The sequence below is a fragment of the Schistocerca americana genome, chromosome 1, assembly GCF_021461395.2.
Source record: "Schistocerca americana isolate TAMUIC-IGC-003095 chromosome 1, iqSchAmer2.1, whole genome shotgun sequence".
Classification (NCBI taxonomy): Eukaryota; Metazoa; Arthropoda; class Insecta; order Orthoptera; family Acrididae; genus Schistocerca; species Schistocerca americana.
Genome location: NC_060119.1, coordinates 1002266219 through 1002282489, shown reverse-complemented (window position 1 = coordinate 1002282489; position 16271 = coordinate 1002266219). Strand labels below are relative to the sequence as shown.

Sequence of the window (16271 nt, the reverse complement as noted above, 5' to 3'; positions counted from 1 at the left end):
ATGTGTCTTATGGGCTGCACTGTTAGAAATCTACTCCAGCCAGCTACAAGCAACAGCTGCGTAGTCTGTCAGTGTGCACAGCAACTACCATTGTGAAAGATATCACAAAAATGGAAGTAACGGCACTTCTCCATCTAAGCACTATGATGGAGATAAAATATGGACAGTAAACAGTTTAGACACGAAGAGAACAGAAGCTTTTGAAATGTGGTGCTACAGAAGAATGCTGAAGATTAAATGGGTAGATCACATAACTAATGAGAAGGTACTGAGTAAAATTGGGGAAAAGACGAATCTGTGGCACAATTTGACTAGAAGAAGGGACCAGTTGGTAGGACATGTTATGAGGCATCAAGGGATCACGAATTTCATATTGGAGGATAAAAATCATAGAGGGAGACCAAGAGATGAATACACTAAGCAGATTCAGAAACATGTAGGTTGTAGTAGTTACTCGGAGATGAAGAGGCTTGGACCTGATGGAGTAGCATGGGAAGCCGCATCAGATTAATCTTTGGAATGACCACAACAACAACAACAACAACAACAATGTCTTTGATATTGAAAATACACTGAGCCATGGCATTCCTCATATAATAAGAAATACTATAGTCACTTGGTTTCAGTATTTTTGCTACACTTTGAGATACCTATCCCAGGTATAGGATTGTACACCACATCTTGCAGACTTTGGGAGGAGCAACAGAAGGAGCATAGAGGAGGAGTATAATTTTCAATATTTGTTTCCTGTGCAAAGTGTCTTCAATCAGGACAGCATTGCAGCCATTGGCTGAGACAATTAAAATTTATTATGTCTAACTCTGCTTTGAAATCCTCCTTAGACTTGATAACAGATATGAGATGGTGAACCATTGATTGAAAAGCTGCATGTTTGTGTCTTACTAGACACGTGGGACAAGGAGGTATTCATGTGTCTGTAGTTGTAGTTTTTTTTATGGATTTTGAAATAATGTGTTCGTGAACTGATGTCAAAGGTTAGATCTCGAAAGTTTCTGGATTTGTTGCAAGTCTCCATTGTGAACTGAATGTATTTATGATGACTGTTTTAAGTTACGAAAAAATTTGTTAAGCTGTCTTGTAGTGCCAGTCCACTTACACAATACATCATACACATGTCTAAACCCGTATTTAGTATTTTCACACGGAGGTTCTTTATTCAAAAAATGTTGTTCAAAACTGTAGAGTCTCTTGGAACTGCAAGCAGTTTTGTGCTAAACATGTCTGAGTGGCCAATCAAATGTCATTCAATTCTACAGGGTTGACATTTACAACTGTACATCAATTCTGTCAGAATATCAACACATTCCCCTACAGGTATGTTGGAAAATTAACAGTATGGAAGCTGCCAGAGAAAACAGTACACCAGCTGGAGCAATAGGCCCTGTTTTTTGGCAATTAGGTAATTACAACTATGACATTCATTATCGGAGCACTGCACAGCGTGCAAATAGTGGTGATCTCCCTTGCCAATGGACCCAAATAAGAACAACGACAGATAGGAAGTTGAATGCTTCTCAGTAAAACCATTATGCACCAGACAGTGCTGTCATTATCTTTACTGTCTGTGAAATAGCCCAGGTGACAGTTCAGGATCTGCTACTTCCAGGGGTTTTGTCATTGAATCAGCATGGATAGCCGGACTGCTCACCCAAGTTATCAGACCCCTCAGGTTTCAAGATTTTTTTGTATCCAATATTATGTCAGCTCTTCAGACATTGATTGCCTTGTTGCTGGTTACTAACAAGTTGGAATGCCAGATCATTTGGCCCTGGATCCTCCAGGTGCTGCAGTAAGCACACTGAGGGATGCGTTCAATAAATGCAATGGCCAGACTTCATGTTTAGTGTCCTAAAATTGACAATGGAGTAGAGAATACAGTCCACAAGTGTTCAGGCATGTGTGCAAAATCAGCTGACTCTGCCTCAGCATTATTCTTTGTGGCTCGAGGCTGAGCATGCATGGGAGCAAGTGCACATTGACCTTATTAGGCTGTTCAAGGGTGCCTTGAGGCTTTTATTTGTGGCCACACACTCAAATTTACCATATGTGGTACAGAGGCAATCAACAACAGCTGCTATGATCTGGGCTTGAGTGACAATATTTGGCATAAATGACGTGCACAAACCTTAGATAAGTGCCTGCAATTCTCCTCATATGCCTTCTAGAATTACTGCAGGAATGGAACCACACATCTGACCACTCCCCACTTTCACACGGCAGCAAACTCAGAGACAGAGTGGTTTGCCAAGACATTCAACTCAGAGATGAGGAAAATTCTTCTAATTACACCATATGATGGTGTATTGACCAGCTTCTTGGCAATATATTGGTCCAGCCCAGTCAATGGTAAAAGCCTCACTAAAATCATGCAGTGGCACAGTCTATGGATCGTCTTTGATCTTTTGCTCCCATCACAGCAAGCCCAGAGCCTCTAGAGCAAAACTTTACTGCCACACAGGCTTTAGGTCTGGGCTTGCACCTTTGATTGGATCTGAAGATGGACTCAATGTACTGTTGTCTGCCATAATGGGTGGCAAATGTTTGATGTCACAACTGGGGCTGAGCAGTTGGTCTGGTATCACAGTCAGCTGTAGCTGCGACACCTAATATGGATGTCCCCCCATGAGCACTGACATAGGGCAACCAGCAGGTACTACTTCTCTCCCAGCTGGCTGGTACAGGCTGCAGAGACTGCTCTTGCTTCCTTGTACACATAGATATAACCTAGGTCCATGGTGTCATAAGGAGGTCACATTTCATGCATGGATGCCAATGGAGTTTGAACCAAAGCCACCCACATTACACTCTCAGCACTGCCTCAAACAGGACAGGGCTCAGCCCCACTTGCAGCAGAACAGAGTGAGTACCTCACCCTTCTTGATGCCACTGGATGCAGCAACACGGCCATATCAAGCACCCCACCCCTCCTGATTTCATTATGTCTCTCAACGCATTAGTGGGAGTACCGATCAATCCTCCTTATACCCCTAGAATTCCTAGTCACAGGCCTGATCATTACCAGCCTTATGGGCCAATTAAAGGGAGAGGTATCTTGTATTGCTGCCACATGATCCAACTGATACTAATAATGTCTGTGAGCTTGTGGAGAATCCTCCCCTCACCTCCATCTGTAACAGCAGATGACGGGCTGCATAAACTGGAAACCAGCTCCCCAACACCCTCACTGGTCACTTCCATTGGAGGGACAACTTAGACGGCCACACTTTCCAGATCCTAGGCAAGCCAAACCAGTCTCTTGTATCATTTTGATGGGGCAACATGCTCTGGCCCTGCTCTCAGCAGCCCACCTGCACAGTTCCACATGGCCTGCATTGTCGCCCGCCACATTTCGCCAGGGTATGCATGAACTGCACAATTCTTATTCCATGCTCATGGTCATTATCCTATCACAATCCGTTTAATAACAGGAGTGCTACCACATTTTTTCCATGCCACCTTCCCGAACTGCATCTTCTTGAGGCAATTCTACTGACTACAGGATGACAAAGCCTGATGCCAGACATCTGATTCATCCTCATGGCATCAGCAATTGGAATACTGCATGCAGCAAATAGTGGAGTGGAGTGCATTGAGCATCAGGACTATCAGGCTGAGTTATTACCATTTTAGACCCGCCTGTTTTGGCACTCCTTTGATGCAAGTTGTCAAGCCACTGGATGATGCTGAACAAAGATTGCAAGTCAACCATGGTCTGCCCGGTCCAAACCCTCCTCAATTAAGAAGCATTACTTCATTTCGAATGTTACTGTAATCATTAGCTTTTGGGTTAATATGTTAGAACCAGCCCGCGCAGCTCTACCAGGATGTCCCATCATGTTTGCCATTTTCTTAAGTAGCACACCACTTAGGAATGTGCGCCCCTTAGGTGTACTGAAGGGAACATAAACTCATTCTTTCACTGGTGACCCCCTCTAAACCAAAGTGTCGAGTCTCATTACTGAAACATGCAGTTTTCCTTTTTTAATATTCTGATCAGCACAACCCATGTGTTCATGAAATCAGTTCCTGTTAGCTTGGCTGGACACATCCTGCTTGCACCTCCACCTGCTCCTTGCCCTCTCCACCCTCCCACTCTCCTCCATGCACGCCACCCCTCTGCACGCATCATTGCCCCTGCCTGCACCCCTCCACACATGCCATCCATTTGTGCCACAACCATCCCCCTTCTGCACCCCTTTGCTTGTGCCATCCCTTCACGTGCACCAGCATGCCCATCCTGCAGCTGACGGATGCAAGCCCGGACAAGCCACAGTGTAACCATGCAGCGCACTGAACACCCCTTCCCACAACAACACACAGCAGAGATTGTATTGAACGGTTCACACCATGTGTGCCCACCTGCCTTCTTCTCAGCAAGATTGCCTGCCAGCACCCTCCCGTATAGTGCGAAATGCTGCCTGCAACGTTATGTCGCTATGTCTCTGCCACACGTTGCTACCCCTATGGCGGTCATGCGCAACAGGCCCTCTAATTAGCAGCACTTCACAGGTGTTGGAATTCCGCATGCAACTGTCAGCAATACAGAACTGCTCGACTCAGCTGACCAACGGGGCAGCGTGCCCCACACAAGCCGACTAGGCAGGCCCTCCCCCCGGTCGTGCTGCTGCTCATTTTCCCCCTTCAACCTGCAAGACCCACACCTGTGGTTTGCTCCCATTGAGGCAGATTTCGCAGCTTGTTCCATTGTGAATGATGCAACGAAATTCGGGATGGTTGTCGGCCACTTCGACCTGACCACCACTGCCCAAGTCTGGGATGTTATTTCACACTCAGCCCCCTCTGGCTGCTACAGTAAACTAAAAGAACACCTCATCTCCAGCTTCATACCCTCAGAACTGCAACAGGCACATAATTTGTTATCATTCAAATGGTGTGACAATATGTGCCAATCCCTGTTGCTGGATCACATCCAATCGCCAGCAAACCACACATTTTCACCGATGGCCTGCTCCTAAACTGCTCATTTGTGTGCCTTCCCACCCCTATTCAGGCTGTCCTGGCCTTGCACGCCCATTTATTGTTAGGCAACACAAATGGTCTTGGCCATTTGAAACCCTGAACTCCTTCCCCGCCATGGCTGCAGTGCGGAATGCCGCTTACCACCCCGAAGCTCTGGCCGGCTATTCACCCACCCCAACTTATCTACACCAAGCCACGACATGCACAATGTCACTTGCACCACCTGCTGCTAATGAACCTCTGCCCAACATGCAGGCCCCCGATCTCTACCAGATTCTCGTGTGCCTGAGCTTTGAGAGGGCAGCATTTACCACCAGCATCACTCGCCTACACCTCATGCACCTGCCACCAGGTGAGCCCGACCTTACACACACAAGGCTGGCCTAGACAAAAACAGCCGCCCCCACAAGCACGGTCCTACCTGCCCCCTTGAGAACCAAAGCCACTGCAAACTAGACACTGCTTGCTGGTACCACCAGAGGTTTGGTGAGAAAGCGACCAGCTGCAGACCCCCTATTCCTGGTCTCCAAACCCCGGCAGTGACAAGCAGTAGGCCCACCTGGTTGCTGTGCCACTTCACAGCGCATATTCATATGGGATTTGAATGACGCTAATCTCCCTGCCCACTACCTTATCAACACTGCCTCCAACTTATCCGTATTCTGCCACAAACTACTCCTAAATCCGGCTCCCGTGTCCCCTCCTGATCGCCGCTACCAACAACTTGGCCATCCCTACCGAAGGGGTGCATACCCACTCGCTCAACCTACGTTTCCAGTACGGACTCCAGTGGACCTTCAAGGTCATGGACGTTACTGACCCCATTTTGGGTGATAACTTCCTAGGTCATTACAGCCTACTGGTCGATGCAGTGAAGTGCCGTTTAGTTGATGGCACTTCCATCAGGACCATCCAGTGCAGCTCTCACCCCATCACATGCTTCACTGTGAAACAGCTGGTGGTTTCAGGCCCATATGCTCAGCTCCTGGCAGAATTCCCCCTCCTCATCCAGCCATCCAGCACCCACTGGAATGTTCAGCATGACACTTTGCATTATATAACCACTACCCATGGCCACCCCAGTTTTCTGCCATGCCTGCTCCCTACTCCCTCACAAGTGCAAAATCACAGAAAAGGAATTCGAAGAGCTGCTCACGGCCAGTGTGCTTTGGCCTTCCAAAAGCCCCTGGACTTCAACTACTCACCTCGCCCCCAAAGAAGACAGTTCCTGGTGCCTTACAGTGATTACCGTAAACCCAATGCCCACCCCATCATTGACCACTATCCGATCCCACTCCTCTGCGCCTACGATGATGCCATCTCAGGAGCTAGTATCTTCAGTAAGATAGACAGCATTACAGCCTACACACAAATCCCAGTCACCCTAGAGGACACTGAGAAAATAGCCATAATCACACTTTTTGGTCTGTTCAAGAGTGCATTCCTGACATTTGGCCTCCCCAATACCGCACAAACATGACAGTGATGTTTGGACAACACCTTCCAGCAGGGCACATGATGGTGTTTTGCCTACATAGATAATATACTCATCTACTCCAGATACCCTACTGAGTGTCACCAACACCTACGCAAAATTTTTTCCTGCCTACAAAAAGCTGGAGTGATCCTAAAATTGGCAAAATGTGTTTACGAGTTGAGCGAGATTGAATTCCTTGGACATTCATCTCTGCCGCTGGCTCCTGCCCCTCCCAGAGACAGTACAGCCAGTAGTGGACTTTCCACACCCTACTACCTTCAAAGGGCTCCAGCATTTCATTGGCATGGTCAGTTACTTCTGTCACCACTTTAACGACGCCACTGCCACCCAAGAGCTCCTTACTGCAGCATTCCTTGGTGATAGAAACAAAGCGAACAAGCTGGCCCTTGAACCCTGGCCATGATCGAATGATCAAGAGCTTCAGAGAAAGAAAATGGGACTTAGACGATGTGGCCCTTCTGACCCACCCCCTCCCCCATGCCCCCCTCACAATAGTGGCAGATGCGAGCCAGATGGCTATCAGAGCCATCCTTGAACAATATGTGGACAATGACTGTCAACCACTCACCTTCTTTTCATCCAAGCTCTCCCATACACAATCCTGCTGGGCGCATATGACTATGAGCTGCTTGCACTCCACGAAGCTGTCCACTATTTCCAATCTTCAGTAGAGAGAGACGTGTCTTTATGACCTTCACAGATGACTGTCTCCTCACCACTGGTTTTTGCAGGGAAGACATAGACCAGATCTCACCTCGACAGTTTAGGCTACAGGAGTATATCCTACAATTCACCACCAATGTCCAGCATATTGCCAGCACTGACAACATTGAGGCAGATTGCCTTAGCTGCTCCTGTACCATCATCCAACCCTTAGACTACAGTGTCTTGGTTGCTGCTCAAGAGGGCGACCTGCACCTGGCCCATGCTCTTCTGAATGTGGACACCAGCTAAGATCCATATCCGGCTCCAATCGTAAGATCTTTTGTAATGTCCTCATAGATCCTTCACAACCCGATGGTTCCAATGATTGCCCCCACTCCCTCCTGCCTCCCACCATCTGAGAACCGGCAATTGGCCATGTCCACGGTCTCGTACACCCAAGCATCTCCACTTTCCACCACCCTCATGAAATAATGCTTTGTCTGGATGGGCCTCCATCATGACTGTGGCCAACTGGACCCAGTCCTGGGTTCCATACCAGCTTGCCAAAGTTGGATCGCACTTTCACTCCCCCTGCAGCTGCCTTTAATCTGACGCAAGACTGGTTCATGCACATTCACCTCAACATAGTTGGCCCTCTACCCTCCTCCAAAGGGTATCAATATCTGCTGACAATTACTGACAGATTTTCTCACTGGCCAGAGGCCATCCCTATCTCAGCATTTCAACTGAAACTGTGGCTGCAGCCTTTGTTCAGACCTAGGTGTTCTGCTTTGGTTGCCCACGTGACATCGCTACAGATTGTGGGCACCAGTTCACCTCGACCCTTTTCTGATTTCTGGCAGCCACCTGTGGCTCCTGTTTCTACCATACCATCAGCTACCACCCTGAAGCTAACGGGATGGTGGAGCAGTTCCACCACACACTTAAGGCCACCTTCACATGTTATTCTTCTGAATGGTCTGCTGCCCTGCCCCTGATGCCTCTAGGCCTGCAGATCACACGCAAAATCAACCTGGGAACTTTGTGTGCCGAGCTAGCATACGGACTGCCACTTGCCATTTCTAGATATTTTTTGGAAGCGACCCTGCTCCCTCCTCACAGCACCATCCCCGGCTTTGTGCAGCAGCTTCAGGGCTACATGGCCCACCTGTGACCAATACCTCCACAACAGCATGGTGTGCACTGTACCTTCATCCACTATGACCTCACAGCATGCACACACATCATGCTTAGGATGGATACATACCAATGGCCTCTCTGCGCTCGGTATTTGGGCCTGCACCTGGTATTGTGATGTGGGGACAAGATATTCTCCATTCGTCTGAATAGGGTTGCAGCAACCGTATCCATAGACAGGATCAAGCCAGCCTATGCCCTAGAGCTCCCTCAAGCCAACAAGCAAAGCACCATCGTGATAGAGTTGCCCTCATCTACCATCGGCTACAGCAATAGCACCAGCAATAACACACCACATACAACACACGCCAGCACCGTCCCCTTTGATGTCCCTGATGTGCCACTGGCACTGGCTGACGTCACCCCCAACACCATGTCCGCACACCACCAGCCAACATTGCCTGTGGTCCATCACCAGTGACTACATGAGTCACATACCTCCCAGTGCCTGGGACCCTGATGCCACCACCGCACTATCCTTTTTGCAGCCTCCAGCCAATGTAGACAGCATCTCACCCTCACAGGCGTCTGCCATGCTCAATGGAGTGTCTTCACCAATGCCGCTAGCAACTGCACCATTGGAGCAGAGACGCTACTTCACACATTCCAAATGCCATGTGCAGGAGCTGCCCATGCCCCTCCTTTCCCTAGAAATCACAGCATGAGCACAGCAGCAACAACCCATGCATGACCCACGGCAAGCATTGTCAGTCAGCTTCAAACACCCCGCTGCACAGCTGACCAGTGTTTACCCCTCAAAAGTGGAGAACTGTGTGATGGCTCCTTCTCTCGCCTCCATCTGTAGCAGCAGACGATGGGTTGTGTAGACTAGAAACCGGCCTCCCAACACCCTCGCTGATCACTTCCACCGGAAGAATAGCTTAGGCAGACATGCTTTCCAGACACTAGGCATGTCAAACCTCCATGGCTGTTCTGGCACTCCTTTGCTGCCAAGAATGCCATCGAAACAGTTTTTCCATTCCGATGAACAAAGGGCATAAAAGAATGATGTAGGAGATTTCTGTTCATAATTTTGACTCTTTTTATGTACACATTATCAAAAGCTTGATGAAGCTGAATATCATGGTAATGGGCCAAAAAATGCATGTTCTTGTATAAAGTGTTACAAACTAATTTCCTGAACTATATCATCTGAAGTATTGAATAAAGAGATAATTACTATCAAGTTTCACAAACAGAATGGAGTATGAGGATTTTAAATTATACAGAGAGGATTAACATTTTTTCAAAAAATTGCAAAAGGAAGTATTACTTTAGATTAGATACCCTGTTAATTCCATATAGTGAGGAGATCATCAGAGATGTGGTATACATAATAATGTGTTAGTTTAATTACAATCACAAATGCCTTAATGTCCTCACTCTGTAGGTTAATGTGAAGCAGCCTAGGGTTTAACATAGCTCTATGGCATTTACTCTGCTGATTAGGAATTTTACATGGCCACTTTTCTCTCATGATCATAATTTGCTTGTCTTTTGCCTGAGTGTCAGAGTGCCAGCCTGATTTACTGATCAGATACTGATGGGTTGTAAAAATTATTATACCTAATTATAAAAGAAACTGGCCCAAACAATGATTCAAATTCCAACTAAAAATAATTCAGTAAGAAGAAAGTGTAACAAATATCATATTTCATTGAACCATTATTGAACTGCACTATATGATGACAACTTAGTACACGAGCCACATCTTTGTGATTTAAAATCAGTGCTTTTTGGACATTTTTAACAACAAATGTTAGCTCACAAAAAGTATTTAATAACACTTACTTCGATGTAGTAATACTTTTCATAGAAAACATGGCGTGGCCTTTCATCATGTTTAAAATGCATTGTGGCTGTGACAACACCATTTGCTAGGATTATAGCCATTACAAGCAACCGGAAGGAGGCTGATCGCAGAATTACATGGCAGAACTGAGGAGCTGATCCTCCATGTTTATTCTCATCTAGAGTAACCAGCTTCCATCCAGAATCGTTACCAGTTAAAATCTGTAACATAAGATAACACATGAATAAGAAATACGTACAACTGAAAAGTGTTTGTAATTAAAGCTCACTACTGACATAATTATTACACTAATCCTAAATGGAAAGATAATGTCACATCAAACATTCTCTTTGAAGAGTTCCTAACTCCATAGCCTAGTGTTGCACTGTCTTCAAGACTTCATATGCTGCTTCCAAGTTTACATTGACAATTTTAACGCACAAGTCACTTTAGGTGTGTGGTGGAGGATACCCTATTTATCACAAACAATTCACCCCCTTCTCATTCCATTCACAAAAGATATGTGGGAAAAAGATGATCTTTGCATAACTTAGAATAATGAGCATAGGATGTTTCAAATGTTTGAAGACTTGTATTAAACCTGTGTGACAAAGCAAGCTAGGATAATTCTAATTCCCCTCTTGTTTTGCCATCTTCCTCCTTTAAATTCATTTTGTTACTTTTAACTATTTACCACTAGCATACATGAATATAATCTGCATTTTCATAAAGGAGAACGGTTGGCCCTTAGTTTCAAAGAATATAACACCAGATCTAATTTTGTGCTTAGTTTTATGTATGTAATTGATTTTTCTAATTTATTTTGACTTTTCCTAGTTAGTACCGTTTGTTGCAGGGAGAAATCAGTGATTCTTTCATAATTTAAATTCTATTGTTGACATATAATCAAGTATAAATTCTGTAATAACTGTAAACATTTGGAAGACGAAGTACCAGTAATCTTAAAGTATCTATTTAGCTCTCTTCAAAAACATATTAGCGAAACCAACCCTGAATTAATTCCAAAGTAATTAAAAGTTTTGTCAAAAGTATTGTTTGTGTAACTATATTTTTTAGTTTCATGATTTAATTTTCGACCTAAACCTCATAGTAGAAGAAAGTGTTAAAAAGATGCAATTTTTTGATGTATTCAGTTAATTTAATGAGTTAAGTTTTAATTGTAATTTCTGTAAATTTAACTTTAAACAATGTGTAGTTTCAGCATCTATTATTGTGATGATATCTAAGGGCCTGAGTTTTGGTCATGAGACAGTCAGTCCATGGCCGAGTTTCAGACGAGTAACCTGTGATGGTTAGAACAACAACAATGCTTCAAATTAACTGTGAAATAAGTGTTAAACAATTAGGCCGTGTATAAAAACCAATGACAGTGACTGCTCCATATGTACATGTTTATTCTTCAAGAACTGTAGACTTTGTGGTTAGGTTTTACTGCTCGTAGATGTTCAACAAGAAACTATTTTAGCAGTATGTGGAGTTTCGCCAGCAAACTATTAATGAGGCTTATGGAAAGTTTAAACAATAGTGCACTGGCCATACACACATAACTGTGTAATACAATATTTTAAAGAGCGAAGTGGATGAAAATTGTGCTGAAGTGGATGAGGTCATTCAGGTTAAGGAAGAGGGATCCAGTAGCGAAAGTCAACAAGGGAAAAAGTGTACACCAGATGAAAATTTTGCAACAATGTTACGGCAAATTATGAGTAATATGGAAAGTAGTATAATGAATAGAATGGAAAGTAATATGAATAGGATGGAAAGTAGTGTGAAAGAAGACATTAGTAGGATGGATAATAACATTAGTAGTATGAAAAAAGATGTGGTTAGCTTAAAGGATGAACTGAAGAAAGAAATTGACAAAGAGATTCAGTAGTCAAGTCTAATATTTCAAAATTAAATAACAGGATTGAGGCAGTAGCTAAGGATTGTGATGAAAAGATAAAGAAAGTAGAGCAGAATATTGAAAAAAAATTAACATTGATGATTAGTAAATGTGTAAAAGAGGGAAAAAAACTTTGTGATGATTGTAGTACGAAGGTGGCGGCTTCTGAAAAACAGTGTAAAGATGAAGTCAACACTGCCAGGAAATTTTGTGCTGAAAACAGGGTTAAACTTGAGAACCAAATAGATCAGATTAAAAATGATTTTGAAACAGAGGTAGAAACCAAGTGTGCTGTAGAGGTAGAGAAAAAACTGGTAAAAGTAAATGTAACTGTTGATTTAAAATTGGCTGAAATAGAGAAAAAGATGGAAGAAGTACAAAATCTAAAGCATAAAACATGTAGTGTGCTAAACAGTTCATTTGTCAGTTGTAAGAAATTTAATAATTTTGAACCATATAGGGAAGTGCATCCACTGGATTTCATTAGAGAATTAAATGATTCGCCTGAATCATGGAATGACAAAGAGAAAAAGTAATTTGTGAGAGGTTTTTTGAAGGGGAGATGCTTATGGATTGGCAGCTCAAGTAGCTGATAGCTGTGCTTCATGGCAAAGCTTTGAGAAAGCATTTATAGATGAATATTGGTCCAAAGAGAAGCAGCAGAGAATTTTGAGTGACTTTTGGGGAGGAGAGAGATTTGACTCTAGGAAGGGTACGGTGAAAGGTTTCTGTCAGCTTTGGATAAACAAACTGAAATATTTGGACAAAGAGCTAGTCAGTGAATCAATAATTATGGGTTTAGAAACTAAGTTCCCTCAGAAAGTTAGAGAATTGCTTGTGCCTGCACTTAGGGGTAATATTAGTGATTTCTTAAACTATTTTTATAAAGTGGAGAGGGTGAAGCCCTCTGTGGAAGATTGTAGGAGGAATTTTGATAGCAACAATCAATCAGGGAGAGAATGTCAGGCAAACAAGATGAACAGGACTAATTATAGTAGAAATTGAAGGAACGGTTGGGTGGAGGATAGCCAGAATCGGCATGGAAATGGTAGGAGAAATTCAAGTAAAAGAAATGGAGGAGATGACTTTATTCTGGACTGAACCATGTAAACTAGATTATGCTCCAGTTTTGGCTCGCACTTGAGCAGGTAGTGATGAAGAGCCACGTGTGTATAAATGTGCTGTGACCACAGGTAAGGGTAATGTAGATAATAGTAGTAAGATGAGTGTAATTTCTAATTATCGTGACATGTTGAATGATGGTGAGGGTAGCAATGTTTATCCCATACAAAGTGAGGAGGAACTTACTATAATAAAATTAAGTGATGAAACAGAGTGGGTTAATGTTGCTCAGGATTTCCAAAGTGTTGAAATGGCTTTTAAATTTTTACGAAAACATGAGGAAGTCAGGTGGTTTGCTTTGTGGTCTAATACTGGAAACAAGGATCAACCAATTAGCCAAATGTTTGAGGATAGTGAAAATGACAAAATGTCTGATTCTGACAGTAGTTGTAATGATGACAGCAGTGATGAATCCAGTATTGATGAGGACAAGGTATTTGAATTTATAATTGACAATGATGGCCAGGTGGTAAGTAAAGAAAGAGTAAAGGAGGATAATATTAGTCCTAAAGAAGAGTTAGAGTTTGAAAGTCGTAATGAGGAAGAGGACCAGGCTATCTTTCATTTGACTGTGTCTGATAATCAATTTGGTAAGCAAGATGATAGTTTTTCCAGGGAAAGGATTAATGAGAATCTGTTGTATGAATAAGATCACACGGTACGTAAAAAGGAAGTGTGGCACTCTGTAATAACAGCAAGTGTACAAGGTATACATGTTAAGTGTTTATTGAACAGTGGTAGTGATTTGAATGGTATTTCACAGGCATTTTTTGAATCTATTAAGAACACGGAGGGTATAGTGGTAATACCTGTTTCTGGAATGAAAATTATTGGTGCTACTGGTAATCTCTCAAAAAGTGTGAAACAAGAGGTACTATAACTGTGGAATTGTCAGGGCAGTTGCTGGAGTGCAATTTCTTCATAATTCAAAATCTTAGCATTGATGTAATATTTTGGACTAATTTCTTGTGCAAATGATGTGTAAATTTTGATTTTGCTAGTGGTAAGTTTAGTTTTAAGTACAATGGAAGTAGGTACGAAGTATCATTTTTGGAAGATATGGACAAGTGTATGGACACTTAATTAGATTTGCCATTAGGAGTTTCGACCACAGAGCAGGTTACTGAGGAAGAAGAGGAGGAGAGTGTAACGTTGGAGATAATAAAGAGAGTTGAGGATATTAAAGGTATTACAAAAAGTCAAAGGGAGGAATTAAAAGGTATTCTCCTGAGCAACTATGTGGCATTTTCAGACAGACCTGGTTTGGTAAAAGATTTTGAATGCAAATTAAAGTTTAAGGGTCATGAACCATTTTTCAAAAAATCTTATATTATTCCATTCTCAAAAAAATAAGTGGTGAGGAAAGAAATTCAAAAGATGGTCTCATTGGGGATAACTGAAAGGTCAAACAGCAGGTATAATAATCCACTTGTGGTTTTAAGAAAGAAGAACGGTGGTGTCAGGTTGGTTCTGGATGCCAGGAAGTTAAATTAAATTGTAATAGGAGAGAGTGACAGACCCTCTAACATGGATGAAATTTTGCAAACGTTCCACTGATAAAAATTTATGACTTCTTTTGATGTGATTTGTGGCTATTGAAATATCAATCTGGCCTAGGAATCTAGGCCATTTACAGCATTTTTACATGAAGGTAAGTGTTACCAATACTGTGTGCTGACATTTGGTCTGAGCTTGTCTGTGTGTGTGTTTATCAGAGCTATTGATAGGGTGCTAGGTGAGATATTAACCAATGAAATAACGGTCTATGTAGATGATATCCCAGTAGCGAGTGCAGAATGGTTCAAGTACTGTGAGATTCTGAACAAAGTACTGAGAGCTACGTGTAGAGGAGGTATGAAACTAAAATTAAGTAAATCTGCATTTGTGAAGAGGGAAATTTCGGTTTTGGGTCACAGGATTAATGAGGAAGGTAGACAGTCTGATCCAGAAAAGCTTGCTGCTATTGTGGATTTCCCACCCTGTTTGGATTCTACCAAACGTTTGTATCAGATCAGTCATTTAACCATCCTTGCCTTGGTAATTTTTTGAAAAAGAGTGTGGTGTGGAATTGGACAGAGGAGTGTGAGAGGCATTTCAGAGTTTGAAAAAAGAATTGGTAAATAGTAAGATGCTAGGACATCCAAATTTTTCACTGCCTTTCTGTATGAGTACTGATGCAAGTTTTTGTGGTTTGGGGGTAGAAATTTTCCAGTTAGTACTTAATGAGATAGGGATTGAACATAAAACTATTGCTTTTGCTAGTAGGATGTTATAGCCACATGAAAGAACTATTACATTTCAGAATCAGAGGCTTTGGCAATTATTTTTGGGTTTCAAAAGTTTGCGTACTATTTGCTTGGACATAAGACCATAGTGTATACAGAACATAAGGCTTTGAGTTACCTTCAGAAGTGCAGGCTGAAACACACCAGGTTAATTAGGTGGGCTTTGTATTTGCAACAGTTTGATTTGGAGGTAAGGTATGTAAAAGGAAAAGACAATAATGTGGCGGATGCACTACCTAGGATTGCCAGCCGGGAAGCAGGGTACAGACAGTATTGAAAACTGTGAAGAACAAGCAAGGTTGTTTTATTTGCAGGGGGTGAAGGATGAGAAGCTTATGAGGAGGATTTGCAAGCAAATAAGAAGGGAACAGAATTAGGATCCAAATTTAAGGTTGGTTTAGCAGTATTACAATTCAGACAACATGCCAGAGGTGAAACAGTACTATATGATACATAAAGGTTTGCTGTTTAGGAGGAAAAATTTGAGTGATCAGGACTGGAAGTTATGCTTTCTCGACCAACATTTTGATAAGTTTATTGACTACTTGCATGAAAGTTATGGACATTATGGGACCAGGAAAATAGTAGCTAAGTGCAGGAGACAGTAATATTTAACAACTTGTGGAGAAGGGTTAAGCAGAGACTAGAAAGGTGTGACAAATGTCAGAGAGTAAAGACAACTGATGTGCAAACAAAAGGCTTAATGCATTCTGTCCTTCCTAGTGAACCTAAAGAGATTATAGCAGTTGACCTTCCAGGACCAATGCCTGCATCTACAGGAGGTTGTAAATATATTTTCTTTGTCTTAGACACATTCTCAAAAAA

The 16271-nt window shown here is 42.8% G+C and overlaps 1 protein-coding gene across 1 annotated transcript in view; it reads right to left on the bottom strand.

The window, feature by feature from the left end:
• LOC124548715 (sodium leak channel non-selective protein) overlaps positions 1-16271 on the bottom strand; it is a 436855-nt gene that overhangs the window by 260051 nt on the left and 160533 nt on the right. The window contains exon 9 of the mRNA XM_047125188.1: positions 10133-10354. Within this exon, the coding sequence (XP_046981144.1) occupies positions 10133-10354 (222 nt within the window). The remainder of the gene's footprint in view (positions 1-10132; positions 10355-16271) is intronic.